General features: G+C 44.3%; 2 protein-coding genes and 1 long non-coding RNA gene across 3 annotated transcripts; 2 read left to right on the top strand and 1 right to left on the bottom strand.

Moving 5' to 3' along the window:
* The first annotated feature begins 2,493 nt into the window (after window positions 1–2,493).
* On the top strand, window positions 2,494–3,290 carry LOC113747110 (uncharacterized). The gene is made up of 3 exons (XR_003463353.1): window positions 2,494–2,524; window positions 3,012–3,085; window positions 3,228–3,290. It is a non-coding gene; the product is annotated as an uncharacterized LOC113747110 (long non-coding RNA).
* Window positions 3,291–8,012: 4,722 nt separating this feature from the next.
* On the top strand, window positions 8,013–14,840 carry cdr2l (cerebellar degeneration-related protein 2-like). Its single transcript, XM_019257573.2, has 5 exons — window positions 8,013–8,333; window positions 10,371–10,483; window positions 11,005–11,153; window positions 11,434–11,598; window positions 11,987–14,840. Exons 1-5 carry the CDS (start codon window positions 8,066–8,068, stop codon window positions 12,912–12,914), a joined length of 1,623 nt encoding a protein of 540 aa, XP_019113118.2. The 5' UTR covers window positions 8,013–8,065; the 3' UTR covers window positions 12,915–14,840.
* arhgdia (Rho GDP dissociation inhibitor (GDI) alpha) lies at window positions 14,026–26,124 on the bottom strand. Its single transcript, XM_010744062.3, has 6 exons — window positions 25,983–26,124; window positions 18,135–18,336; window positions 17,133–17,216; window positions 16,723–16,799; window positions 16,580–16,643; window positions 14,026–15,567 (listed from the first exon to the last, which is right to left on the bottom strand). Exons 2-6 carry the CDS (start codon window positions 18,328–18,330, stop codon window positions 15,368–15,370), a joined length of 621 nt encoding a protein of 206 aa, XP_010742364.1. The 5' UTR covers window positions 18,331–18,336; window positions 25,983–26,124; the 3' UTR covers window positions 14,026–15,367.
* Window positions 26,125–27,262: the final 1,138 nt, after the last annotated feature.

The following is a 27,262-nucleotide window of genomic DNA, read 5'->3' as shown; positions in this document are numbered from 1 at the left end:
CCAGCGAGCCGTATGGACCTTTCATAACAAAACATCGATATCGTCGGTGTGACGGTTAACATATAGCTGACGGATCATTGGATGCTTCTAGATTATCTGTGTATGCTGGAGATGATGCTCGCTGTGAGCTCGGAAAGTATCAGGCTCTTTCTGTGTTTTTAGGTTTTACAAGTCTTTTTTTTTGTTACAAAAATGTCATATGCAAATCACACACAGGAAACAGACAACTGTGCATGACTTTTAATCCCAAAATAAAGGTGGGGGTGAGGTGAGAGTGGAAGATGAGTGGTTAGGTTGAAACCATCATTTATCCTTTCTTCAGTTAACAGGTTGTAGTGTTGTATAAACGATGGTGCTCAGGTCTTCATGAATCGTTGTGGCTCTTATTCCATCTTGTGTTGATCTTAAGAAACTCTTAGCCTTTAAATGGGACATACTCTACATAAATACATGATGATTCTGGTATTCAGAATTGAAAGAATATTCTATCTTGAAGATACTTTGTAAGCATTCAAAAGCCAAAATCAGTACCCGAGCGTTAGAAAGTTTGAAACAAGACCCAACGTGGCATATGATCTGCGGTTTACCTTTACACCACCGAGGCAGGGACAGGTCTGGCTTTAGGATTTCTGTTATATCTGCTCAGTTTGCATTGGTCAGCTTGCTCTTCAGGTTGTGGCAGCAATGGATATAAAGTTTTATATTTTAAGTTCCCGTTCGCTGCTCAATGTCTACATTTCCAAAACTTAACTCGCTGTCTTGCGTCTGTTTTGTTTATGTCTTATTATTTGCAGTAGCTGACTCACTGTCCTGTCCTGACAGGTCTTGTTTTCTCCATCTTCCCCACCAGTTGTCGCCATGCACCATTCCAAGTCTTCGCGACAAGACGCCAACCTGCGCCGGAGCTGCGACTACTGTCGTAACCCCACGCTGTACGCGCGCCAGCTGGAAAGGGCGTCTGCACTCCGCACCAGGACCGATGCTAGAGCAAACCCAGCGGACCGTTGCGTTTCCAGCAGGCCTTTACGAAGGAGGGAGGAAGGGCTATGGCTTTGAAAGGTATGGTGATTTAGTGACGCTGTCTGAAATGTTGGGTTTACATGACCTTGTAGATTGACTCGACCTTACCACCTCGCAGGGTCGTGAACTGCGGGCGGCGGGCGGGAGTGACGATGACGGCGCCATAGGAAAGAGGAGTTTCCGACCTCTTCAAGAACCAGATGAAAATGCGAAACGGTGAATCGACGCACACACAACTCTTTTTACGACTAGAAAAACAACTCCAGTCCGGGTTTGTGTTGTGTCTTTTTTACATCTGTTCGCCAGCTGTTGGCCAGCGGAAGGTATGTGGGCTGTTTGAGGCCCCTGTTAGTGGGATCGTGGTAAAAAAAAAAAAAAACAAAACAAAAAATTAAAAACAACAAAAAAAAAAAAAACAAAATCGCTCCCAATCCGTTCGGTGGAACTGGCGCAGCATTGAAGTAAAACTCGCTCTATCCGAGTGAGCCCGTCCAGTTTACAATCAAAGGCGAATGCCATGATTGTAAAGGAGGGAGAGCGACCAGAGAGTGATGAAATATGAATATTTTAGCAAAATCTAGAAACAGTGTTTGGAGGATACAGAACAAACAGACAGGTGGAGAGGTGGACAGGAATTAACATGCTGTGCTCTCTTTGATGTCGACTCGCGACACGCTTACTGTAACTCGCTCCGGGACGGCCTTCCAGCCTCAGTGATCCAAGCGGATAACTCAGCCCAAAGAGCTCCCCTGCTTACCCTGTAGCTACCTGTAGCCGCCCCCATTAAACTACAATTCTGCATCCACCTCCTTGAATGTCTCATACAGGGTGTGTTCACCTCCTCCAATGACGATGCCTGGGCTATTGCCATCCGTACGCTCAGGACAAAACTTTTGTCGTCCCCTCTTACCTTCAAACCACTCTGAAGACCGAGCTCTTCGAAGAGGAAAACACTGCAAACATATACGTTTTCCTTTGTTTAAGTTCGTTTGTCTATAAAGCTAAATTAATTAATGTAAATGAGGAAATGATGTGAACTTTTTACGTAATCTTTGCGGTAGCATTTTGTAGTGGACGGAATAAATTGACAAGAAAACGAAGTAGAGAGAAGAAAACTGCTGAGCTCGAGTCGTGTTGTGGTCCATTGGTCAGTGTCTTCCAACCCCTCCTCATGCCTTCGCTGTACAAAATACTATATCAAAAAGGTTTATTGGCGGTTGTAAGGGTAATGTGGTTGCATTATGACTCTCTCTTCTTCTTGTAAGAGTTACTTTTGTTTTCGTGGATTAACTTGTCTGTGCTTGTGTTCTGCAGCATGTGTGAAGGTCCGGGGAAGACTTTGCTCCTCCAGGTAAAATCAAGCGACATAATTAAAATAGATTATTAGGACTGGACGTCCGTTGTTGCTGTCACGTAACCGGTCGTGTGTGTCCTGCTGTGTGTAGATGCTGACTGTCCGCTCAGGAGAGGCCAGCAGTCAGAGATCCCCAGGCTCACCGTGAAGGTACAAACACAGCCCTCGGACACATTCTCATACGCGCTGCGCTCATTAACACGTCCGAAGGAATTCAGGACTAATGTGTGATGAGAGGTGAATGGCGACTGTAGATGTAAACACCAAAGAAGAACCAAAAGAACAAGACTGTGGGAGATTAAAACACTCTCTCAGGCTCATCATACAAATTTTATACAGTAAAAAGTGAGCGTTATGAGCTGAATCTGCAGCCTCACTGTCTGAATCCTCGCTAAACAAACAGATAAATATACAAATATGTCAAAATATGTCTTTAAAATGCATCCGGCTCAAACTTTATGTGATTACAGGGTCCAAAATTGTAAGAATATCACTTATTGAACCTTTTTTCCTCTCAAATTAATGCCTTTATACTGGATTAAAATAAATTATGCTTCATCTATTGTTATTAAGACATGTGGCATTGATCCATCTTTAGTTTTATTGGTTTATCGCTGATAAATGTATTTTATTTCAGGCCAGAGAGCACTGCCTGAGCCTCCTGCAGGAGGCATTACATGGCCACCAGGGGGCAGAAGAAGATCCATTCAAGTAATCTCTCTCTCACACACACACACACACACACACACACACCACACACACACACACACACACACAACATTTAAACATTCACAGTTAATTTTCCTGCAGAAAAGTCGTCCTACATGTCCTTCATGTCTTCTCCACCTCTCAGCTGCGACACCCTGTCTTTAGCCGTGGATCTGGAGCACGAGGTCTTCAAGAGCAGCAGTCGTCCAACTTGTACAAAGCTGCCGTCTTAAAGAAGGTAACAGCCGTCTGTCCGGCCTGTCGCAGCCTCGCTGGTAGATGATCCACCCCTGAACTCGTGTTGTTTAAAGGTGTCCGAGATGAAAAACAGCACCTGCTCCAGCTCGAGGAATTGTGACCACGAAGCAGAAGCCAAGGAGGAAGCGACCGCCTCTTCCTCCTGTTCTGACGAAACTTCAGGGGTTCACGTCTGCATCAGAGATCTACTCAGTAAGATCACACTCACACATGAGGTTTGTTGTGTCTGCAGAGCGTTCACATATAACATGTCTTCTTTCTTTCCATTTTCTTCCAGATGAAGCGTAAGAGGGTCGGAGCAGGTCAGAGGGGATCATCCAACCCCTTTGTGCCGCTAAGGGCTGCTGAAGCCGTCCATGTTGGACAGCAAAGGGACGGAGAGCGGCAGCGAGTCCAAACACAGATGCATCTTCGGCCGTAAACTCATGCATCAGAGCCAGAGCGAACGCCGTCGCCGCCTCCCTGAACAGCCCGACGAAGACGGGCCGCCTTGAGCAAGAAGCAGCAGAAGTTAGCGGAAGCGGAAGAGCTCCCGCACACATTTCCCAGTACTTTGTGAAGAAAACAACGATGGAGAAAGCCAGAGGAGGAGATGGAGGTGGACGAGGAGGAAACTTGATGCTACGTTTCTCTTATTACCACAGCTGACCCACAGAAGACAGTAAATCACAGGAACACTCACCAGAATTGTTCTTTGTGAGTCAGAGATTGAAGAAAAAAGCAAAACAGACGTAATAATTTATACTCGATGAGGTAAAGAGGAAGCACTGGAGGTAGAAGAGGAAGCGCTGGAGCTAGAGCGGCTTCAGGAGACACCTAAAGGTCCACGACAGAGTAAGACGCCCTCGATGCTGCTTTTAAGATGATAGAAAAGTCGCCTTCTCTTTAACTCTTGTTTATTTTCTCTCACACAGACCAAACAAACCAGCAGAAGAAGCTAAACCACCTCTAATATCTGAGGTAAGCATCTGCTTCCTGTCCAATCTTCACGATTTATTCCCATTCAGTGACTGATCGTGCATGTCTGTGTTTCCAGATGTCTGATGATGTGAAAGAAAACAGAGGTCATCTCCTCCCGCGAAGCGCAGCCGCCCCGCCGACGGCAGAAGATACCTTCAACCCAAACGTGCAGGAGAGAGCCCTGCTCCCCTTAATGAGCCGCCCAAGCCCGTGACGCTGAAGGAGGCAGCTGACATCGTGGTCCGCTACCTGGACCCGTTTTACACTTCAGGGAAGTTCGCCAACAAGGTGAGAACGGCGTGAACGCAGCGCGAAATTTAGAAGTTTCAGATAAACTCTCATCTGTCGCTGTCTTTGCTTGTAGGAGCTGTTTAAGTCCTTCGCCCGCTACTTGTCTCACTCCTTGCAGAGGGCGGAGTCGCAGTAAGGCCAAGGTAAGCAGGGGATAATCATCTAATGTGCTTTGCTGCATGTGACGACTCTCCTCTAATGCCCGTCTCTGTGTCTGCAGTTAAAGCCGAAGCCAAGCTCTCATCAAGAAGCTGTTCGCACGTGAAGCGCTGTGAGAGCGAGGAGGACTGGATGCCTTAAAAGACCGCACGCTGTAAACCACAGAGAACAAGGAGTGATGGGAAGGGAAATTACGCCATTTTTAGGGCCAAGCCCTCTTCCTCTCTGTCCGTGCCTAACGTTCCCTTTTCAGTGATCTCAGCTTCGCCACAGACGCCTGCCGACCACGTTAATGTTGATTTGCTGCTAGAGTTCTGCTTTTCTCCAGGCTCCTCGCTGCTACAGTAGCTTATGTCAGTAATAAAGCAATAACATAAAGGAAGCAGAGACAAAACTGCATACTAATACATGACGTGTGTTCGTGTTCCAGCTGATTTACTGTAAATTGTGTTTACTTTACGTCCCTGACGACCGAACATGTGATTTTAAGTTATTCATTCATTTCATGACAGTATGGAGAGTTTGTGTTTACTGCACTTAAAGGTCGAGTGTGTACGAGTGCAGAAATGGAATATAATATTCATAACTATATTTTAATTTGTGCCAGTCACCTATAAATAAGACTTGTTATGTTCCTCCGCCATGAGTCCGGCACGTTTCTGTGGTAGCCCAGAACGGACACAATAAGCACTGACTCTAAACAAGGCGTTTTCACTTTCGCCGCACATATCATGCCTGGAACAGGAGGCCGAGTAGAGGGGGTCGCAATCTGCAACCACACACCGCTAGATGCCACTAAATCGTACACACTGGTCCTTTAAACCTTCAAGTTTGTTTCCATGCAGTTGCTATTTAGCAATGAACGAAAGTACAGCCGAGGCTGATGCATTGTGTTTAGTTTGGCACTTATTTGGTCTCCAAAGTCGTCCAGGTTCATCCTCTGGGGACCACACGTCTGTGCCAAGTATCATGTCAATCTATCGAGTAGCTGTTAAGAAACTTTAGTCTGGACTAAAGCCGTGGACCCAACCAACAAACCAACGTAGAGCCAGACCGACAGCGCGGCTAGAAACACGAGGCTGATGTTTACCATCTTAGTACAGCCGGCGCTGATGTGAATCATTAGTTATTTCATCATGGTTCATCCTCTGGGACCACACAAGTCTGTGCTGATGTTTGACAGTGATGAAGAAACATAATTAGTAGTAAAAAGGATAAATAAATGGAAAACACTGGAACAACGTTTAGAAACTTGACATAAAGCAGACGGCTTCCTGTCGTGATGTTTCTCCTGCTGCTACATATTTTTGTCTTCGGCTGCCTGACTGCAGAACAAAGTACATGAAAGATAATGCGTGACTAAAAACTGTCGTATGTGTTTTCTTTAATTAAAACCTTTGTCTTCGTCTTTTTTTGCAGAATGGAGGTTTATTCTTTGTTTTTGTTTTTTAGCAACATGGTTTCCATTGAGGGATAAGTTCTTAGTTGTGCCTGTCAGGCCTGTGAGAGGCCACAGTTTGTCCATGAGAGTACTTGAAGCAGTGCTGTTGGACAAAGAGAGTCCATCCACTCTCGCTCATACATTTTACAATAAGTGCTGAAGAGGAACAGACCAGCCACAGTGTGAGACCTTTAATTCATGACCACTTATATTTAAGTTAGAGGAGGAGGAGGAGGAGGAGGAGGGAAGGGGAGGAGATGGAGATGGTCCGTGCCAGGGGCTGTCAAATAAACGGTGATGTCATCTCCAGTGGTGCTGCCTTCAGGTGCTCCTTGTAACTTACAGCGTTCACTCTCCTAGATTCAGACAGTGAAACAAAAATATGATTACATGAAGTGAGAACACCATGGCAGCAGAAGACTGAACATTGTGTTGTGTTTTGAAGGCCAGCTAATGTTTGTTTTACTGTTCTCGTGTCTTAAAGCACAAATAATAGGTAGAATTTATAGAAAATTAACATCTGGAAGGTTGATTTCTGAGAATACATAAACTCAAAAACAGGAATGGGAGGCTTCTTTGAGCACGATATCAACTGATGTGATGAGGGTGTTAAATTGGACACACCTTTAACTTTTGTGTTGCATATTTCTGCTGTTTAAAGCACATTTAGAGCCAGGTGGTGTCCTGTCATAGAAAACTGTTTGTGAACACAGAACCGATGAGGTCTGGAGTTTTACATCCCAGTCAGTGAGATGAAATATTAGAAATAAAATAAGAGGAGCACGTACATGTTGTTGATCACAAGAGGTCTGGATGGAGTCTACATGAGTCTAATAACATTTCACCCAGTGTTTAACCTCCTTATATTCTGTAGTCGAAGGATAAATGTTACTTTCTCCATCACTTCAATACAAATGTTTAATATTTTAGCTCAGGGGGTAGCTCAATGTTTGTGTTACGAGAATTTTTAAGGAAGAACCCTTGAATAGAGGGACTGGATTCAAAGTATCAGAGTTTAAGTTGAATTTATTATTCTTGTACAAGAAGGAGCGTTTAACAGTGCAACACACAAGAGGGTTACAGAGAAAAGGCTCCCTGAAGAGCTCTAACAGTTGGTTCTTATACAATCTTCTCAGGATGTGTTATGACAGGATGTCAGGATGTTTTAATTATCTAAAGAACAGAAAAACACACACACTCCCTATAAGAGTTAAAACATCTGCACCCCAGTATACTCCTAATTTTTACAACAGCATGGCTACTGTGTTATAGGTTTATTTTATCTGTCACATTTTTATTAGTTTTATTTTTGTAGTTTTTATGTTTGGTCCTTGTTCTTAACCTTTTATTTTATTTTCTTCTTACTGGCTTTATTTATTAGAACATTTTACAATAGTATGGCCAGATTTTATTTATGTATTCTGTCTAGATTCAATTCATTGTCTGTTTCTGTTTTTGTTTTTGTGGAACAGTTTGGGCTGCATGTTGCATGAAAGATACTATGTGAATAAACAAGTTTGAGTGTTAAACTTGTTTTTTTTTGGTCGGGGTGTGATGAACATCTTCTGGGATTGCTCTATAAGTTCCCAGCGCTTTCCTGGATGTAGTCTGAGAGGATGGGGCTCTCTTTGCTTTGCAAACAGTTGATATAGCATTAAATGCAAGGCAGTGCTGCAGCAGGAAAGACTTTAAGAGCCACACACACACACACACACATCTTGTGGGCATTTCCGACTGCACTTGAACGCAGCAGAGGACTGTCTGCTGCTGCTGCACATCAAACACTGATGAGACCAACATGACACCCTCTGTGTTACCTCCACCAGCTGTTGGACTGCAGGTCTGCAGGTCTGAGGTGTTTCAGTCCGCAGGTGATGCTTCATGGAGCAGGTGCAGCGCCGGGATTTGACGTGATTCGTCTCAAAGGTTACGCACCGGGGAGGCTGCGCCGCTGCTGTTTGTTGTCACTTCCGGGCGATTCAGTCGGTGAATTAGCAGATCACATCGCCGGGTGGAGAAGGAGGAGAAGGAGGAGAAGGAGGAGAAGGAGGAGAAGTTCATCGATGCTTCGTGCGGGCAGGATGGAGGAGTTTGTCACGGAGGAAGAGGAGCCATGGTACGACCAGCGGGACCTGGAGCAAGGTGAGACATCATTCATTTCTCCTGTGTCAGGTTTTTGTTTGACGGATTGGAGGAGGAGGAGGAGGAGGTGGTGGAGGAGGTGGAGGTGGAGGAGGGGATCACACGGTGTAACAATGCCCCATCACAGGCACTGTTCTCCGGGATGAAAGGATTCATGCAGCAGGGGTGGATGGAGGAAGAGAGGAGGCTGTAAACACACCCTGAACATCTCATGTCATCATGTCAGAGTGTGGACACTGTGGACACTAAACCCATGTCCCTGTCTCTCTGTATCTGTATGTCTCTGTCTCTATCTGTCTGTCTTTATCTGTCTATATATGTCTGTGTGTGTGTTTATCTCTATCTGTCTCTGTCTGTCTGTCTGTCTGTCTGTCTCTGTATGTCTCTCTATCTGTATCCATATATTTGTCTATGTCTGTCTCTGTCCCTATCTGTATCTGTTTGGCATTATCTGTCTCTATGTCTCTATCCGTATCTGTCTCTATCTGTCCCTATCAGTATCTGTCTGTCTTTATCTGTCTATATATGTCTCTCTGTGTGTGTCTGTCTCTCTGTGTGTCTGTCTCTGTCTCTCCTTATCTGTATCTATGTCTTTATCTGTCTATATATGTCTCTGTGTGTGTGTGTCTCTGTCTCTGCCTCTGGACATCTCTGCCTTTCATCTCTGCTCTTTCACTCTGCCAATTATTGTGATCTTGTCAGCGCTGTTTCCCAGAATAGTCGAGCTGTCCGCCTGAGTCGACGTTTCATCCTCAGTCTTTGCAGCCTCACGTCTACAACAACACTCTGTGCTCACTCTGTAAGTGGCACAGACAGTATTCAGGAACGTTCACAGCCTCCATGTCCGGTTGTTTGGGAGTGTTTGTGTTTGCTCCTCCGCCTCCTGACTGATCGACTTCCTCAGTAATGACTTAAATGGATGCACTTTAACGTCGACAGAGGAGGCTGTGTGTCCTTCTGTGTCCTCAGCATCACCTCCTCCACCCTCTGCGACTATCACCTGCTGACCCAGAAAGCTAAAGCAGCTTTGTGTCCCATCATCACATTGTTACACAGTGAAGAGAGGAGAGAGAGGCAGGTGGATTTTTTTTCTTCTCATCTCAGCATTATTCAGCGCAGAGCTTAAATCCCCTCGCTGATCTGATTAGAGAGACCCAGACCAGACATCCTTTAGTCGGGATCAGAGATTCCAGGCTTTGGGGTCAGATTGGAGGCGAAATTGCTCGCAAACGTCATCCATAGTCCGGCCCGATTCTGCCCCAGAAATAAGATTTGGTGACCCCTGTCTTCATCATGATCTGACAAACATATGATGCACCTTTGGGCAGATGATGTCACGTTTTTCTGCTGCGATTGAACGTGAGATTTATACATCAAAGAGCATCACATGTGCAGGGAAACATGCAGACTGCTACTACACGGACAGACGGTGTTTTAAACAGATGTGACAGCCTCTCATCCGTGCACACCATCGTGAAATTACATAACTAATACTCGGCACGTGACAGTGAAGCGGAGCAGGCTCGCTGTGACTCTCTCCTCGCACACTTTCACACAGCTCGTTATCACGGTGCCGCGTTATCGTTTCTGGGTTTTTAATGATTAACCTAGAACTGCTCGGATGGATCAGCTGTAAAGCAATCTCTCATGTTTTACACCCACGATGATGTCCCTGTCATCACACTGTGGTGACAAAACACTGCATTCAAGTCCAGTAAATGGACGTCAATGGCTCCTCTGTGTCTTCCCTGTCTTTTCACTCCTCCAGTGAGGAGTTGTTATGGTCTCTGAAGTATGCAGAGCCAGCGGGATTCTCCTCCTCCTCCTCCTACTTAATCCAGCCTGCAGAGGAGATGAATAATGTATGTTTGAAGCTGTGTTGTAAAATAACAACAACTCTCATGCCCCTGCTGTGCACATGGCTACAGGTTTGCACCGATACATTACAGTGACGTTCATTATGATTGTGTTTGAAAGCTCTAATCCGACCTCGAAACTCTCTCTTTACGTCTGCTCTTCTTTCTCGTCTCCCCTCAGATCTGCACTTGGCAGCCGAGCTCGGCAAGACTCTCCTGGAACGCAACAAGGAGCTGGAGGACGCCTTACAGCAGATGTACATCAATAATGAGGAGCAAGTGCAGGAGATAGAGGTACGCTTGTTACATCTGTTGTAACTGTGCCGAGTCTGCCGTGTTCGATACGCGTAAACTCGATGCTTCTGTTGTAGTCTCAAGCTCATTATTGTAAAAGAGGTTGTACTGTGCAACCTCGAGTCCTTATTAGTCAGAAGTCTGGCTGAGGATGAGTGTACGCAGAAGAACCGGTACATGACTCAACGCATCAAACAGAAAAACACTTTAGGAAAGGAAAAATGTGGATGTGTTTCTAAGATTAATTCACGAACACATCTACATCATAGTGTTTTCTTTTGGTTGGTTGTACTGTAAAACTATTTCAACTATTTTCTTAAAATCTTTATGTAACTCCAGCCAACCATTTATGCATTTGTTTTAAAATACTAGCTGTTTTAAATATATAAACGTTTCTGCTCCCTAGTTTTCACACATGTTGCAGCACATAGCTGTATCTTCTCGTAGCTGCAGATGGTTCCCTGCAGTGGATGAAATGTTGAAGATGTATATGCAAATAAATAAATTTGCCTTTCTCGCAGTATCTGTCCAAGCAATTGGAAATGTTGAGGGAAATGAACGAGCAGCACGCAAAGGTGTATGAACAGCTGGATGTGACGGCCCGAGAGCTGGAGATCACCAACGAGAAGCTGGTGCTGGAGAGCAAAGCCTCACAGCAGAAAATAGACAGGTGAGACTACAATGAGTACATTACATCAGTGTGTCTACCTGAGCAAACCATGTTCATGAGCAGGGATCGAAGTTCTTTACAAATCATATTAGTGGTCTGAAGTCTGAAAGTCGTTTTCAATGGCTGCCTCTGTTCTTTTAAATCTGCTTTGTTTCGTAACAGCGGCTCACTGTGGCTTTGAGAATGGTATGCTGAGAAACGAGAGAGTTAAGTCACCTTAACGATGACGTAACAAGCCCTGAACAAACATTTGTGTGTGTGTGTGTGTGTGTGTGCACAGGTTAATGGGAACCATGGAGACGTTGCAGGGTCAGGTGGACAGTCTGACGTCTCGGGTGGAGGAGCTGAGGACTCTGGAGGAGCTGAGGGTCCGCAGAGAGAAGAAGGAACGCCGCAAGACGGTCCACTCGTTCCCCTGCCTCAAGGAGCTCTGCACTGCACCCAGGTCACTGTTAGTTTATTTTCCTGTGCAAAGACGCTTTCGAGGCACACACAGTAGTTATGGGGTAGCGAGAAACTTGGCAGTCATGATCGATGACTGACCAACTACCCTTCTCTGATCACCTTGCCTTGGTTGCCTTACCTGATTTAATCCTAGGTAGACACTCCCCCTGGTGCTCTGAACTCACAGTCCGGGCAGCCCGGCTAACAAACTGAGCTAACAGCAGCTACAGATGGCATCAGTTTACTTCACTGTCCATCAGGAAACTCTGTAAATCACAGTTGTTGAGGACATTAGATGAAAACATTTTCTTTAGCGGTGCCTGATTTGATGTTATCATGATGTTGCATGTTATCGTGCCGATGAACACATTGGCATTTGTTTTCATCAGGTATGAGGACGGTTTCCTGTTGGCCAACCCGGGCAGCGTGGACCTCGCTGAGAGAAAGCCAGCTGAGGAGGAGAACGAGCGCCTGAGAGACATCGTGTCCTCCCTGCGTGCAGCCATGGCCTCCGAGCGGTCCATGAGAGAGAGCGCTGAGCGGGAGTGCACCTCCGTGCTGCAGGAGTTTGAACGCCTCGAACAGCGTCTGTTAGGAGCAGAGGGCTGCCAGCTCCGGGTTCAGGAGCTCGAGGCTGAGCTCCAGGAGATGCAGCAGCTGAGGAAGTCCAGGATGTGTCTGATCGGGGACATGGAAGACGGCCTAGAGACGCTGCTCAGTAATGGCCCCGAGACAGACACCCCAGAGGAGGTCACGGGGCTGGAGGAGGGAGGTGACGGAGAGGCCGGGGGCACGGGGCAGCAGGGAGGCCCAGTTAGAAAAAGCTGCAGTGACACAGCTCTGAATGCCATCTCGGCTCGAGACGCCTCAGGCAGGCGTCAGGGCAGCTACGCCCTCCACGCCAACGGCGTGCGCAAACGTGGCATGTCAATCCTGCGGGAGGTGGACGAGCAGTACCACGCCCTGCTGGAGAAGTACGAGGAGCTGCTGGGGAAGTGTCGGCGTCACGAGGAGAGCTTGTGCCACGCCGGGGTGCAGACCTCGCGCCCTGTCTCCAGAGACCCCTCCATGAAGGAGTACAGCATGATCACAGCGGGGCCTTCAACATCAGGGGCCGTCGCCACGCCTCCTACGCCCCCTCAAACTCCCTCCACACCTGAAGCTCTGGAGGGGATCAGCAGGCAGGTGGAGCAAGTGGACAAGAGGCTCAGCCAGAACACGCCAGAGTACAAGGCGCTGTTCAAAGAGATCTTCTCCCGCTTGCAGAAAACCAAGAGCGACATGAACTCCACCAAGAGCAGGAAGAGCCATAAATGAGCTCTGGACACAGAGATTTATTTACCTCACTGTTTCGAAGGCGTCATCACGCCTGTAGCCATGAGGTCAGGTGATAAATGAAGCATTCAAGGAAGGAAGGAAGGAAGCTACACTGATTAATTTGAAGCTGCCAAATGTTACGAATGAAATGCCTTTTTCTGAGTGAGCGTAATCAGTGTGGAAGGTGTCAGGACGCCGTGTGATGTCTGACGTACTGACACAGAGATGATTTAACTATTTATTTATGGGAACTAATAATTAAGTCAAATTACAGCATTTGCAGCATGTATCTAATAAACACTAAGTGCTAAATTGATCTTTAAAAGCAGGTAGAGACTAAAAAACACTCAAGCTTTTGACCAGCTCGAGTGATTATTCGACTGTTTGTGTGCAAGACAGCTGCCAAAGTGTACCGTGCGTTCCGTGTTTGATATCCGTTCTTGTTTATTACGACGTCCACACCTGGAGAGGTGGAGACGCCTCTGCGGTGCATGCGTTAACGAGCTGCAGGGGAACGATCTCTGTTTCAGGGATAATCGATTTCTGCACTGTGCTATCATGTCAAAGTTATTCCTGTAGTAGAAAAAGTTTTCTGTTCATTAAAATAAGAAACGTATCGACCGTGTTCTGTTTTTGTGAAGCGCTCAGCGAGGCAGGTCGGACAGAAATAGAAACTTTAAATGGGAATTTATGTGAATAAATTAAATATAGTTGGGGACTATTTTAGAATAATTTTGACTAAAACAACCAGATTTCATGCTATTCCTCAATCACATGCACGTAGCACAGATGATCTCTAGAACCTGGAGGACACTTTGGAGGACAGCACTGTTGAAGCCACGTGGACGACAAAGTGAAGAAAGTTTTGATTTTATGGGGTAAATATATTTGATATGTGGTATTAAAAGCTTAATGAAAATGTATTCATACAGTAGACACATTGACCACTTATGAGACTTATCTTATGATGCTTGCTGACCCACATTTGCTAAATTTCCACTTAATTCACATAAATCTAATATTTCCAAAATTCCCCAGCTTCCCATGGAAAGTTTCTGGAAGTGCTCCTTTTTGCAACCGTAAACAAAAATAAAAACAGGACACGTGCAGGCCCAGTCTGAACACTTTAATGTGAACACAGGAGATCAGTAAACTGTAGGTAATACAAGTAGCACACATTGAGTCAAACCCAGCCTCACAGAGAGAGAAACATCAGCCCGTGACAGCTGAACGAAGCTGACTTCATTCACATACTTATGGAGTGTATAATAACAGAACAAACACTTTTCTATGGCAGGATGTGTTTACCCAACAATGTGTTTTTATGAGGGGGGGGTTGGACTGATGTCTCTGTACTGGTTTCACCTCACTGATGTCGAGTCAGTGGGAGCAGCATGTGGTTGTAAGAGACCGAGGCACAGTCAGCATTGGTGATTTTTTTTAAAACTCACGAGGTGAGCGGCTCAAACTTAGAGAACTCCTCGGACAACAACGCGGCCTCGGGGAAATCCGTCAGCGCGACCTCGACTTGTATTTACAGTTGTATCATGATCTGATTTCACTTCTATTCTACGTACTGCAGTGAAAAACAAGGTGTGTAAATAGAGATAATATGATCGATATCAACAAACGGTTTTTACAAACCTGAAATAAAGGTGTTAAAAAGTCCTGTAGTAGTCCTGATGCCCCATGTATTGTTAAAACGAGCTCACATGATAATCTGAAGGCAAATGGCTCAACTGGGTTGTCTCTCTTTCTTTCTTGTTAAGGCCGCATGGCTGCTAAAAGACCCTGATCAGAGGAGAGGAGCAGCCACGCCTAAAGTTTAAGGGGTCGCAACTGGTTAGAGGTAATTTTGTTTGCCCCGTTCTCTCGGCAGAAGTCTTAGGCTGACGAATCATTTTCAAAAGAGGTACAAATGATCTGCTCGAAAAAAGGCTTTAGGAGGACTGCTGCTGCTGCTTCGCCCCGAGAGTCGTCCAGCAATTGACCGTCAAGTGGCCACGAACATACAGCACTACTGCTTCCTGTACAACGCTTTCAAAAAGGCAGATCACGGTGGTCGTACAAAAGAGAAATAAAGAAAAAAGGGGGATGAAAAGAAAGCAGAAAAGGCAGAAAGAATTACATAGTTAAATTTGTCTTTTTTTTTAAACTTATTTTTCTTTTATAAACAAACTGCAAAAATCTGGATTGTGCACATCGTTTGCTTTCTCCATTTTATAAGATTTAATACTTAAACGGAAGGCCGGGTGCGAACCGATGAAGCGATGGGAGGAATGACGTTTATTCAGGGTAAGAAAAGGAAAACTGTAAGAGTGGGTGTCAATGGACGGAGAGAGCAAAAGCTTGAATCAACGCTTAATCCAGACAGAAAGAAGAAGAATGACGGCAGGGGAAGAAGAAGAAGAAGCAGAGGAAGACGCTGATGGGAGGAGGGCGAGGAGGAGGAATCAGTCTTTCCAGTCTTTCTTGATCACGAGGCTCCACTCCCAGGAGAGGTGATCGTGTTTGTCGTCGTCTGTGAACTTGGACTTGACGACGTAGTTGCCGCGGGCCATCATCCCTTTGGGCGACTCCTCCAAGCTGGTGACGAACTCGTATTCAGTATCTCTGGGCCCGTAGCTGCCAACCATGTAGTCCGACTTGTCGACTGTACGTTAGAGAAGGAGAAGAAAGGAGTGGTGAGATGGTTGTTGAAGATCTGCTGCACGGCTCGGTCACACTCTTTCAGATAGTGGCAGTGTGCCTGGTCTTTTCTCGTCTGTTGTTCCCCGTTGGTGGAACCTACCAGTTGCTACCAGATCAGGGGCGCCCTCTACCTTTAAAACCCTCCTGCAGCTCCTCAGAGAGGACCTCCTCTGAAAACTACCGACAACTGGACATGCTAAATCTATCTACGAGTAGTACTTATCGCTGCACTAACATTTCTGTTCTGTTCTTCCGGTCCCACAGCTCACCCAGTTCAAAATCTTCCTCCTCAGACACAAAGCCCTCCATAACCAGGCCCCCCTCCTACCTACCACTGACCTGCTCCATCACCATAACCTCCGTTAATCCGATGCAAACCTCCACCCGAGGTCCAAACACTGAACCTGGAGTGACAGAGCCTTCTCCCCCCCAAACACATTCACAACTGTGCTGACGTTCCAACATTCAAATCTCTGATAAAAAACACACCTCTTTAAAACTCACAACAAAATGCATGCAAAATTATTATTAGAAATGCTGCCTCATGAACGCCTCATTACTGATGACAAATTCAGATTAAAAACTTATCAGCTTCAGAGCGTGTCGTCACCCCCTCTCTGATCTCAATTCCTTTCCTGTCACTCTTCAGTTATCTCTGTCAAATAAAGCTTGAAAAGCCTCAAATAATCTAAAAAAACAAACAAAAACAGGTCAGCTTATGTATGTAGATCGCCTCTGAAAGTCTAAGAGAAACTCACCGATAATAACTCAAACAAACTCAGTATGACGTGCAGCTTCAACAGGTTCATTTGAGGCTTTTTAAAACTCAAAAGGCATCAGAGGAATTTCTGAGGATTAGACTCTCACAGACATGAGTGGTGTCAATCTTCTCATCTGACTCGTAGAAAAGCAGCAAATAAGATCCCAAAATGTCAAATTATTAATTTAAGTCAAATTTAAAATCATCGTCTTACCCTTAATTGATTTCCTGAATGTCTGCTGAGTGTACTTCAGGCCTGACACGATGTCCCTGTTGACCTGCAGAAGACAACGAGCATCATTTCCTGCTCCACAGTTTCACTGCAGTAACGCGCTGATGAAGAGCAGACTCTCTCACCTTGAAGTTGATCTTTATTTTGTATTCGACGCCCTCCTTCATCACAAACGGGTTCTTCTTGAAGCCCTCCAGGTCTCCTGGAAAACAAAAGTCAAGGTTTATAACGCAGCGTGTGGTGGTGACACTGTCCACCAGGTGGCACAGTTAGCCCGACTCTCCCTCTCTGCTGCAGCTCAGTCAGACCACCAAGGGAGAGAACTCAGGAAATGGCTCATTAACCCACTTACACATGAGGCATGTCATTATTAATTAACAAACTAATGACCCAGCAGGTCGTTTGGTCTACGTTTGCACACGAGGATGGGAGTAATTACAGTTCATAATGGTTACGATGAGCCGATTCTTCTCCGTGTGTCTGCTGCGAGGACACACAGCTGCGTAAATGTTCATCTGATGAATGATCCACTCACCCGTCAGGTCCAGGACCAGGTTGGCGGGCGCCGCCTCACATAGCAGAGTCATTCGCGTCACCTGGACGTTGGGGACGGTGGGATCTAAGACAGAAAGAAAAGTTTATGACCGGAACATCGTTCACCTGAGAGAGTTAGAATCTAACATTAAAACAGGGCGGTGCAGGGTGGATGACTTCTTCTTCTGCTGCTGCTGCTTCTGAACCTTCAGTACCGTCCACAGACCTCGAGGGACTAACATGGTTATTTATAACACGGCTCTGATGAACTCCAGGCAGTGACCAGACCTCTTTCCCAGCTCCGAGAGGATTTCATGTGGGCTGTTTATATTCAGTAAATAAACCAACATTTCAGTAAGAGAAACAGGTCAACCACTAGATATGAGGCGGAGAGAAAGTTAAAGTAAGAACCTCCAGATTTTAAACATTTTAAAGTTTTTTTTAATGATCAGCCCTAATTTTCATACTTGGACCTCGTCTAACGTCTTCAAACGAACCCGCTAGAGTGATCGTTATTTCTTCTGAACTTTTTAAAGTAGCGTTACTCTGCTGAAGGTGTTACCACTGTGAGGAAGCACCAACTCCCTCACTGTTTGGACAGACGATCACCGTACTCTCAGGCTTTTCTTTGTTTTCTTAATTTAACTTTTAGTTACAACATCAGAAACTTGTCAACACTGGAGTTTACTTAAGTTATTAGTTATAAGTCATTTCATTTCTACTTGACACTAGACATACTATCAAAGGGCGTCACATATTGTCTTTAATGTCTGTCTAAGGACTTTGCCTGGATGAAATTCTAGGATAATAGAAACAGAAACGACGTAGAGTACGACTCTGAACTGTTTTCACAACAGATAACTGCGGGTTGACTTCCCGCATTATTGGTGGTGCAAACACACAGAGCAGCACGTTTACCAGCTGTTGGAGTGAATGTTATGGATACACACACACACTTTACAACTTTAAAAAGACTCCTACGAGGACTAGTCATAGGGCTAACCTGCGACAACCGCGGCAGCACTGCCGAGCAGCGCCTCCTTGTACTTGCGCAGACTCTCGTCGTCTTTGTCCAGCTCCTGGATCTCCTGTAAGCTCTTCTGGGCGGGAGGTTTGTAGTTGACCTGGGCTTCGCTCTCCTCGTTGGCCGCTGCGATCGCCGCCAGCTGCTCTGGTGTAGGCTCCTGCTCCGTTGCCATTGTTTGCTGAAAAAAGCGACAGCAGAGAGGAGAGGGGACGGGTTAGCGGATGTGAAGATGATGAAGTAATAAGCGGGAGGCCAGCTCTCCTCTTTGCTTTAATGAAATCTGACCAGCACATGCGTGGTTATTAGACATCCAGCTCCTGGATGAGGGAAACCTCTGAACTTTGACCTGGAGGAGCTCCTGCTATGTAAAGCAGCAGTTCACGTAGAAACATAAATCACACGGCTCCTCCTGTTTGTTCGCCATTTATTCAGTGATTTCTAGAGATTAACTCGATACCGCAGAGATAGAAATCATTTTAAAACACTTGACAGCAACAACTTTGTCCAGAAAGTGTGACGAAGTGATAAACTTGGCAACAAAAGATTCCTCTGTCAAATAAACGGATTACGACAAGCTTGGCGTGGATCGTAATGGCTAACTCTATCATTACTGTTGGCAGGAGACAGCTGTGTTTTATTGTGTTTTCATCTGTACAACCACGTGTTTCTCTGACATACAGCAGAGGCCGGTGGTCTAAAAAACCTGATGACTATCTGAGCTTCTTCCTCGCTTCTCTACAACAAGCGGCAGCAGTGCTAATGTGGTGGTGACACAGCAGTCACCAGTGATTACGAGTGATTTTGAGCCGGAAACAGCACAACAACAGCAACGATGAGATCACACTTGCTTTTGAGAACTTGAGGTGTTTGTGAGGACTCTCGACTGTTCGCGCTCGTAAAATGCACTCATGCAAATCTATTAACATCTGGCGCACATGTGCTGGACACTGCTGATCAACACCTGCAACAAAAGGCGAAGGCGGTGCTCTCATGAGACGGCTCTGTGCGGTCCGTCCTCGGAGATGGTGCACCCATCGGTCCAGCAGTTTCATGATGCGGCCATTCATGTGTTGTTAGGAGAAGCGATACTGCTTACTAGTCGAACGACAGCAGAGCCACGTTCAAGTTATTCATTATTCTATTTGGCTTTTTTCTTTAAGCCGCTGAGGCGACATTCCTCTGAGCCAAACGACTAAATTACGCCCTCGAGCTTCTCGCCCTGAATTCTTTTAACATTTGCATGTTGAACAAACTGAACTTCCTGTATTTGAGTGCACTGAACCAGGCCTGAACTCACACCGTCACAGTGCAGAAGAGGATTTATCGCTCTTGGGGAAGAAAAAAAAAAGTTATGCCCTCGAGTTATGTTGAATCACACGACGAAGTGATTAAATCTTAAAAACGATGACACTGAAGCTTCTCCGTTTACACAAAGGTTAGTCTAAATCTTGCTCGGGTTTATTCGCTCAGGCAGGCTGAGCACAGGTGATACTACCCAAACATAACATTTACAGGCTGAGGAACCACAATAAATCACTACTGCAAACAGAAACTCCACACCACAGAACAAAACTGGTTCTCCAGCTAACCCTTCTCTCTGTGTCTGCCATGTATAGTTGGGTATTAGCCAAGCAGGAACTCAGAACACAGACGGGGCCCTCTGTGCGTCCATAAAAGCACAAATTCCTCGTCTGCCGATGGCCGGTCAGCTGTGTGTGAGTGTTTCTGGTCGAGGTGAATGAGCGAGAGGCTCCTTGTTGTTGAGAGCAAAACAAGAGCGTCATATCGTTCTTCAAGTATCAACCGACAGGTCGTTTCTCTCACTTCCTTTTCTCGGTTCTTGTTGCACGAGCTCGTCTCCTGCAGCGTACCAAACTGACACACAGGAGGAAGTGCTGCCTCCCATTAGACATGCAGTATGTTGGTGCACGCTTATAAAGTCTCTGAAGACGCATGGGAGCAAGTATGTACTAGTTTTTAGGCCTGTGGAGGCCAAACACTTAGTTAGAGTTAAGAGGGCTGATCTAAACATCTAAATATGTTTGCATGTGTGAAACGGTGCATAATGCCGGAGCTGCAAATTTCCTCAAATGATGTCTGCTCGAGTCTCCAAATTAGGAAATGAATGAATCTGTGGGCGGTGCTCGTCTCCAAGCTTCAAGCTTGGCGCGCAGAGCTACGTCAGCTGCAGAAACTAGCATGGCACACCTGAACCTCCGACTGAGCCGCTGGTTAAGCTGCTGAGATCGATCTCTGTGTCATTTTTAGACCGTGCACCGTGAGATCCACGTGTTGCAGGCGTGTAATGCTGATTCAGTGAAGGGCTGAATATTCCACTTCAATAATTAGTTACGGATCGATGCGTGTGCTGAAAATCTGTCAAGAACTAAAATTTGGCACGGAAAGTCTTTGAGATTCATCATCTTGTTTACTTATTCATCGACTGACTGATTTGAATAAACCCACAGCAAATCAATTTCCAACTAGTTTGGTTATTTTAAAATAAAACATGAATATTTTGAAATGCAAATTTAACGACATGAACAAAAAGAGAAGGCTACCTGTTTATAGAAATCTCATTAATGTTGGGCTGTTTTAAAGAAAATTAAAACCAGGCGGCCCCTTTAAGATCTTTGGAAGATGTTTGTGACCGTAAAGTGAAAATGTTTTGGACTGTTGGTCGGACGAAACAAGGCAAAGGATGACGTCTTTGACACTTTATAGCTCAAATGATAAATCAGCAGATGAATCATAAATAATCATTAGCCGCAGCCCAACTTTAAGTCACTTTGCACGCAGAGCGATGTGAGCTTCAACACAATCTGACATCCTTCAAGTGGTGTAATCTTTTTTCCCCCCTCACACTAATGCACTCTCTCACGCTTATTTATTTTCATTTTTTTTTATCTGACCATGATTTTCGAGTTTTTTACCAGTGGAAGGATGTGCTGAATTGTTTATTTTTGTAGTTGTGTTGTGGTGTTTGATGTATCTGTGAGGCTTTGTACAGACTGTGGCAACTTCTAAGGACAACAAAGTATCTATTGCTTTAGAAAAACATATTTGTCAAGTAAAATATCTAAAAAAAACTCGTCCGTGTGTTTTGTTACTTGATATCCAAGTCCTGTTGAGGAGTGTGTGATGGACGCTGAACGCCCTCTTCACACTGAGCTGCCTCAGTCTCTAATTGTTTATTAGTCTGTTACACAATGTCTGCACACACAGATGCCATCTTAACCACGTATGAAATTGTTGATTCAGCAAATAAAAAAAACATTTAAAAAAAAGGGGGCTCATGCGCCGAGTAAAATGGATTAAGTTTGAACAACATTCGTCATGATGCGCATTCTTTCTGGCTAACCCTGCTCAAACAATGCAGACTGTGGCAAACTGGCCACATACTGATCTGACAGGAAAAGGCCCCGTCATTGTTCTGCCTGCTGGGAGACGACACACAGGCCATGAGATCATCGCAAACAAACACTGGACCTGAACCTCCTCGCCACCTCTGTGCTCTAACCTCCACCTTTCGTGGAAGCTCTCTACTCCATCGGGATAATCCGTCTGCCTGACTGAGGCTAAGCGGCCGCGGTTTTACAAAACACTCTCGGGGCTTCGCGGCGGCTGTGGCTTCAGATTAAGGCGTGTTCCTTAGCAACAGCGCTGATCGGTTAAGATTAGGGAAAGTGGGATTACGGCTAATGAGGCATTCAGGGACAGGAAAGTGTCACCGGTGACACGTCAAGAGGATTCTCTTGACAGGAGCGTGTCATGGAAACATCGCTGAAGATAATTGGCCCGGGGAATCCCTGTGGGATGATACAGGCTTTATGAAGTGTGTGTGTGTGTGTGTGTGTGTTTTCCTGATCTTTTAGGCTGCATTACACTTGACCAGTGCAATGATCTGACTCTCAGACTCGTCCAGCTGAGTGAAATCAAACACTGAATATCAATAAAACATTGCTCGGACTTTCTTTAACTAATTAGCTGCCTTTAATTGTCTTTTGAGACAATCAGCTATTAGTTATTCAGTCATTTGGTCTTAAATACCGTCGTCGAACTCATCGTTACACATTAAATATAAAGAGAATCAATCAAAAATAGGGTCAGATTTCATTTCCTGACCAGAATTTAAGTAAAGCTGAAGATTGCAAAGCTTCATGTATGACTGGTTGATGTGATGTTACTGATGCCGCTGATCAGGGAGGAAGAATACTGGAGGAGGAACAACACTCTGGCACAGTGAGAGCAACACGTAGCCCAGCTTGTGCAACACAGCACCATCCGCCTTTACTCAAAGTATCCCTCTGCCAGGGTGAAATGATTTAGTCAAGTTTTCCCAGCTGTATGGCAGCAAGACGTCAGGAAATCTTAAGATCTGACAGGAGGTTTGTAGAGAAGTGGAAGTCTTGCAGCTCATGATTATTATTCTGACACTTTTACCTCAGGGACACAAACAGGACGTGATTGTTGCTTCTCCAGAAGTGAAAGCTGGCAACCTTTGTGAGGTGACATTTAGCTCATGGCCTCATTGATGTCACCCGCAGATCTACGGCCGCTCTGATCTCTGTTGGTCTCTCTCGTGCGACGCTCGCAGACCTTTGCTTTTTATCAGCACGACTTCTCTACACTTCAATGTGTCCTCGTCAGGCTGCTGTATTAAAATCTTTTCAAGTGTAGCTCAAAGACTACAAATAAACATTTTGACCTTCCTCGGGTTCGTGTGAATGAGTGATCCTGCAACAGTTAATGCAACTGGGGCTGTTGAAATTTGTACATGCTCCATCGATGTGGCAAGGTAGCAACGCATGCCATTTTGTCCTAATTACATTTTTAAATTAAGGCGATCTAAAAATGTGTTTTGGTTCACTGACGATGAACGGTTGTTTGAATACTCGCGCTTACGTTTATTTGTTTAGTAGAATTTGTAACGTCTGTTGCAATCCTGATTTCACATTTTCTTACAGTCATGTAGGCGTGTTTGGGCTGGGTGTATTTCCTGATCACGCAGAGGTCAATTTTAGACCTAGTTTTTCCTCCCACCATCATGTTGGTGTTGATTTAGGTGACGGACTGACTGGAAAAGAATGCAAATATTATTTTTTGTCTTTTATTTTCTGTTATTGTTTGTCTTTTCTTTTGTTGACCTGCCTCTGGTTGTGTTTTTGTTTAAAAGGCATGAGTGTCTGTTTTTAATTGTGTGAAGCCTTTGTGGTACATTTCGTTTGGATGAAATTGATTGAATGATATTGAGCACATCAGATTTTTAAAATATATTTGAACAATCCAGTCAATGACTGCACTGAATACATCTGTGCATCCTTTGTACATGATGATACAGCGGTGGAGTAGCATGCCAGGCCTATTTTGTCTGTTGAGAAATTACTGCAAACTTCCTCTTTCAGGCGCGAGCTTGGTGACTCAGATGATTCATATCCTTTGGAGAGCTCAAACCACACGCTGCAAAGCTGAAGCACAGCTCATCTTTCTTAACGTTCTACCTGTGAGGGCAATGCGGCTTAATGCTTCTTTTTGCTGTGATGATAGAAATGCAAAAAGGACACTGGCTAGATTTCAGTAGATAAAATCATAATGCCGTGCTGCCAAATTGAGGATGTAAGCAGTGCTGCACATACCGAAGGTTTGAGGAAGTGTTACACCAAGAGCTCTTGATCAGAGCTGATGCAATATAGATGAAGAGAAGTAGAGAAGGGGGAGAGAATAATACTTAAAACAAGCTAGAAAACTTGTGCTTGTGCTAATTAAATAACCCAAGATAACGTCTGCAGGATGTCCATCATGGTTATAGAAGAAGATAAAACGTATCTGATCGCAGAGAAATTGAGCAACAGAGAGAGGGGACTGTGAAAAAGAAACAAAATGTGACTCCATCCCAGGAAGAAACCAGAACAAATAGGAAGCTGTAAAAATAGCCAGCGAGAAATCCCTGCACGCAGCAGCAGGAAGCTGCGAGTGAATGGGATAGCCAAGGTGCCAGCTGAAAGGTCAGGGCTTACTCCCCCCTGCTCGAGAGGAGTTCCTCGGCCAGAGCCAGATTCGGTTTTGCCTCCCTGGGCAACAAGCCTGGAGGTGGAGTGGATGCACTCTTCACATTACGCCTGCACAATGCTTCCCTTCAAACAAACTATGAACATGCAAATCCAACCAAAAAGGGGGGAAAAATTAAAAGTACGGTCCTCAAAAATACTACCAAGATTTCCGAGCACTCACGGCCATTATTTCTGAGAGGATGTGCTTCTGAAGGCCGCTGTCGAGGCTGAGGAAAGCCACACAATGCAACTTATTCCCCTGTGAGCCCGAGCTCGAACAGAAGAGGCCGATGACACGAGTCGTCGTGGTGGTTACGCAAGTAGACGGGGCGGACTCTCGCAGACAAAATGAGGATATAAATGGAAATAAAGTGTCGCATTGGTAATAACTACATAGGTTGTTTATTCACTGGAGAAAATGTGTCATATTAAAAGCACGAATTTGTAGCAATAAGTCATGTTTGACTAAAATGATTTTAGTTTTGTGTTAATTTGGAACACTAATCAGACTCCTAACATTTACTGTGAAAGAGTTTGGTGATTTTTCAGTCTATTTATACCGCTCAGTCTGCAGATTATTAGAAAATATAAGATTAAACTACCTAACAGTGCATTAAGTAGTTTAAAATAAGCTTCAGTTTGATCAGATATTCCCCTGTGAGCATGAGCTAAGGAGGCCACTGACACGAGTGGATACAAGCAGTAGAAAATATGAAGATTAGTGAAGGTGCAAACCTTTTTGTTTGAAGCAGATAAAGCTGCAAAAGTCAATGAATAACCACATCAAAAACGCTTCACGCTGCTCCTTTAGTAATTCATTCTTCCTCCTGCTCGATGCAGAGAGATAGAAACTAACAAAATTAGTTACATCCGGCCTTGCTTGCTTGCTTGCTTGCATCAGCAGGGCTGCTCATTTCAAATGAGGAGGCCTTGACAGAAATGTGTCATTTGAAAGTTAGCCAAGTCCAAAAAAGAAAAAGGAAAAAAAAACAAGTCCTCCAGGACATAAAAAAATAAATCACACACACAGGAAGGAAAAGAGGGAAGGATTGGTGGTTTGGGATGATCTCAGCTCTTCAAATACAAACTAACTATCACACACACACACAGAGAAGAGGTCACTTCTGATTTCAGCTGGTGTGTGGGTGTGTGTGTGTGTGTGTGCACTTGACCGTGTGAACAAAAAACACACACACAGCTAAGATGGAGGCTGATTTAAGGTGTGAGCCCTCCAGGCCAATTCAAATTAAAACTGTTCCAGGAAGTGGCCGAAAAATGTTGCTCACACACAGATGACAGCCAGCTCACACACGCATTTAAAACCACACCAGCTCACACACTTTAATAAACTTTTAGTCCACTTGTAGACCCGAACAATCAACGTGTGTGTGTCTATTAAACTCAGCGGGTTTCGTCACCTAACGGCGGCCGACACTGGCAGCTCAGATCAGACCCAACACCCGGAAATAGACTCTTAAATGACTGACTTCTTAACTCCACTTTATCGTGACTTAGCCTTAAATTAACCGTGTGAAAGTTACAAACATAAACCTCTGTAAAAACTCGCAGCTTTGTGTCTTTAGCTGAATTAATTTACTGCTTTCATATCACTCACGTTCCCGGCGGTTGAAGTTGCTCACACTTCCTCAACCGTTAAAAAAAAAAAACACACAACAACTTGCAAACAAAAGCGAACAGCGGCTCAGGTATGTGTGCTAAACCGTGTGAAAATGACTTATAAAAGTAGTTTATGAAGTATTTGAACAACTCTCACCGTTATGCCTGTCGGTCGGTCGCTGGGCTCGGACAGTCTGTGAGGAGAGAGCGAGTGAAGTGAAGCGGCCGAGGAAAATCTGAGCTAACGGCTGCCCGGCGGAGCGCGCGACGTCCGGTGTGCCGCCTTCAAAATAAAAGTGTTATTTCTCTACGTGGCTCAATGGAAAAATATTAGGACAATATAACAGAAGTTAGTATTCGTGTAAATCGTTTATTCACTGCAGGAAATGTGTAATTCCACGTTTCAGTACGTATTTTTACTATGTCTTTTAGCTTGTATATATTTTTAGATTTGTATTTTTTTTTTTTTTACATCTTTTACTTATATTTTATATTTTATGTTTATGCTGTTTGCACCGAGATAAGAGGAAAACGAAATTTCAATACTCTGTATGTCTTGTACATATGGCAGCACTGACAATAAAGTTGACTTGACTAGTCCTGTTTAAAGCACCGTGTCACAGTTTGCTATATTTATATTGTTTATATCTTTCAGATTTGCTATTTTCTCTATATCTTTTTTACTTGTTTATATCTTTCAGATTTGCTATTTTCTCTATATCTTTTTTACTTGTATGTATTTTTATACTTTATATTACATGTATATTGTTGTTTGCACCATTTCAATTCTCTGTATGTCCTGTACATATGGCAGCATTGACAATAAAGTTGACTTGACTATTAATAACTTCTAAACTTTATTCAAGTTTATGAAGCTTATAACTAATTTAAATTCAACTGTGAAATAACTTTCCTGAGTTTTGTGATCGTCTATTTATACTCGTTACTCTACAGATTATCATAAAATACTACTTTATATATCCAACAATATATAAAGTAGCTAAAATTAACTAGTTAAACTGTCAACAGCCAAAAATTAAAATGTGTCGATTCATCAATAATAAGAATTCACTGATGTGAAATATAAATTAAAAAAAGAAACTTTAAATGTAATAGTGGCAAATTTACCTAAAGAGTACTCATTTATTTAAACTTAATGTATCATATAAAACACATTTATGTTTAATAAGTACTTTTATTATAGTTTACTACTTATACTGAAGTAAAGGATCTGATTACTTTTTCTACCGCTGGCAGTCATAGAAACGGAGCTATAGGTAGTTTTTGACAGCATGATGATCAGGTGTTATTCTAAACACCAAGAACTAAAGGAAGAAAAAAAAAGCTTTAATCTTGAAATCCTAAGCGGAAGCTGTATTCGTTAATAATTTAAACTTTTGTCTCTAAACACGCTTCCGGCTTCTTGCGACACGCGTG

This window comes from Larimichthys crocea, chromosome XII (assembly GCF_000972845.2).
Source record: "Larimichthys crocea isolate SSNF chromosome XII, L_crocea_2.0, whole genome shotgun sequence".
NCBI classification, from domain to species: domain Eukaryota; kingdom Metazoa; phylum Chordata; class Actinopteri; family Sciaenidae; genus Larimichthys; species Larimichthys crocea.
Note: the sequence above shows the minus strand (reverse complement) of the source record. Positions and strands in the feature narration are given on the sequence as shown.

What these genes read in the sequence shown, in the direction of transcription:
- arhgdia (XM_010744062.3), bottom strand. Translation starts at nt 18,330, where the DNA reads ATGGCAACGGAGCAGGAGCCTACACCAGAGCAGCTGGCGGCGATCGCA. An exon ending in TGCTGCCGCGGTTGTCGCAG is followed by an intron (nt 17,217 to 18,134) that starts GTTAGCCCTATG and finishes TTTCTGTCTTAG; the next exon opens with ATCCCACCGTCCCCAACGTC. An exon ending in ATTCAGGAAATCAATTAAGG is followed by an intron (nt 15,568 to 16,579) that starts GTAAGACGATGA and finishes TCTAACGTACAG; the next exon opens with TCGACAAGTCGGACTACATG.
- cdr2l (XM_019257573.2), top strand. Translation starts at nt 8,066, where the DNA reads ATGCTTCATGGAGCAGGTGCAGCGCCGGGATTTGACGTGATTCGTCTC. An exon ending in CCAGCGGGACCTGGAGCAAG is followed by an intron (nt 8,334 to 10,370) that starts GTGAGACATCAT and finishes GTCTCCCCTCAG; the next exon opens with ATCTGCACTTGGCAGCCGAG. An exon ending in AGCAAGTGCAGGAGATAGAG is followed by an intron (nt 10,484 to 11,004) that starts GTACGCTTGTTA and finishes CCTTTCTCGCAG; the next exon opens with TATCTGTCCAAGCAATTGGA.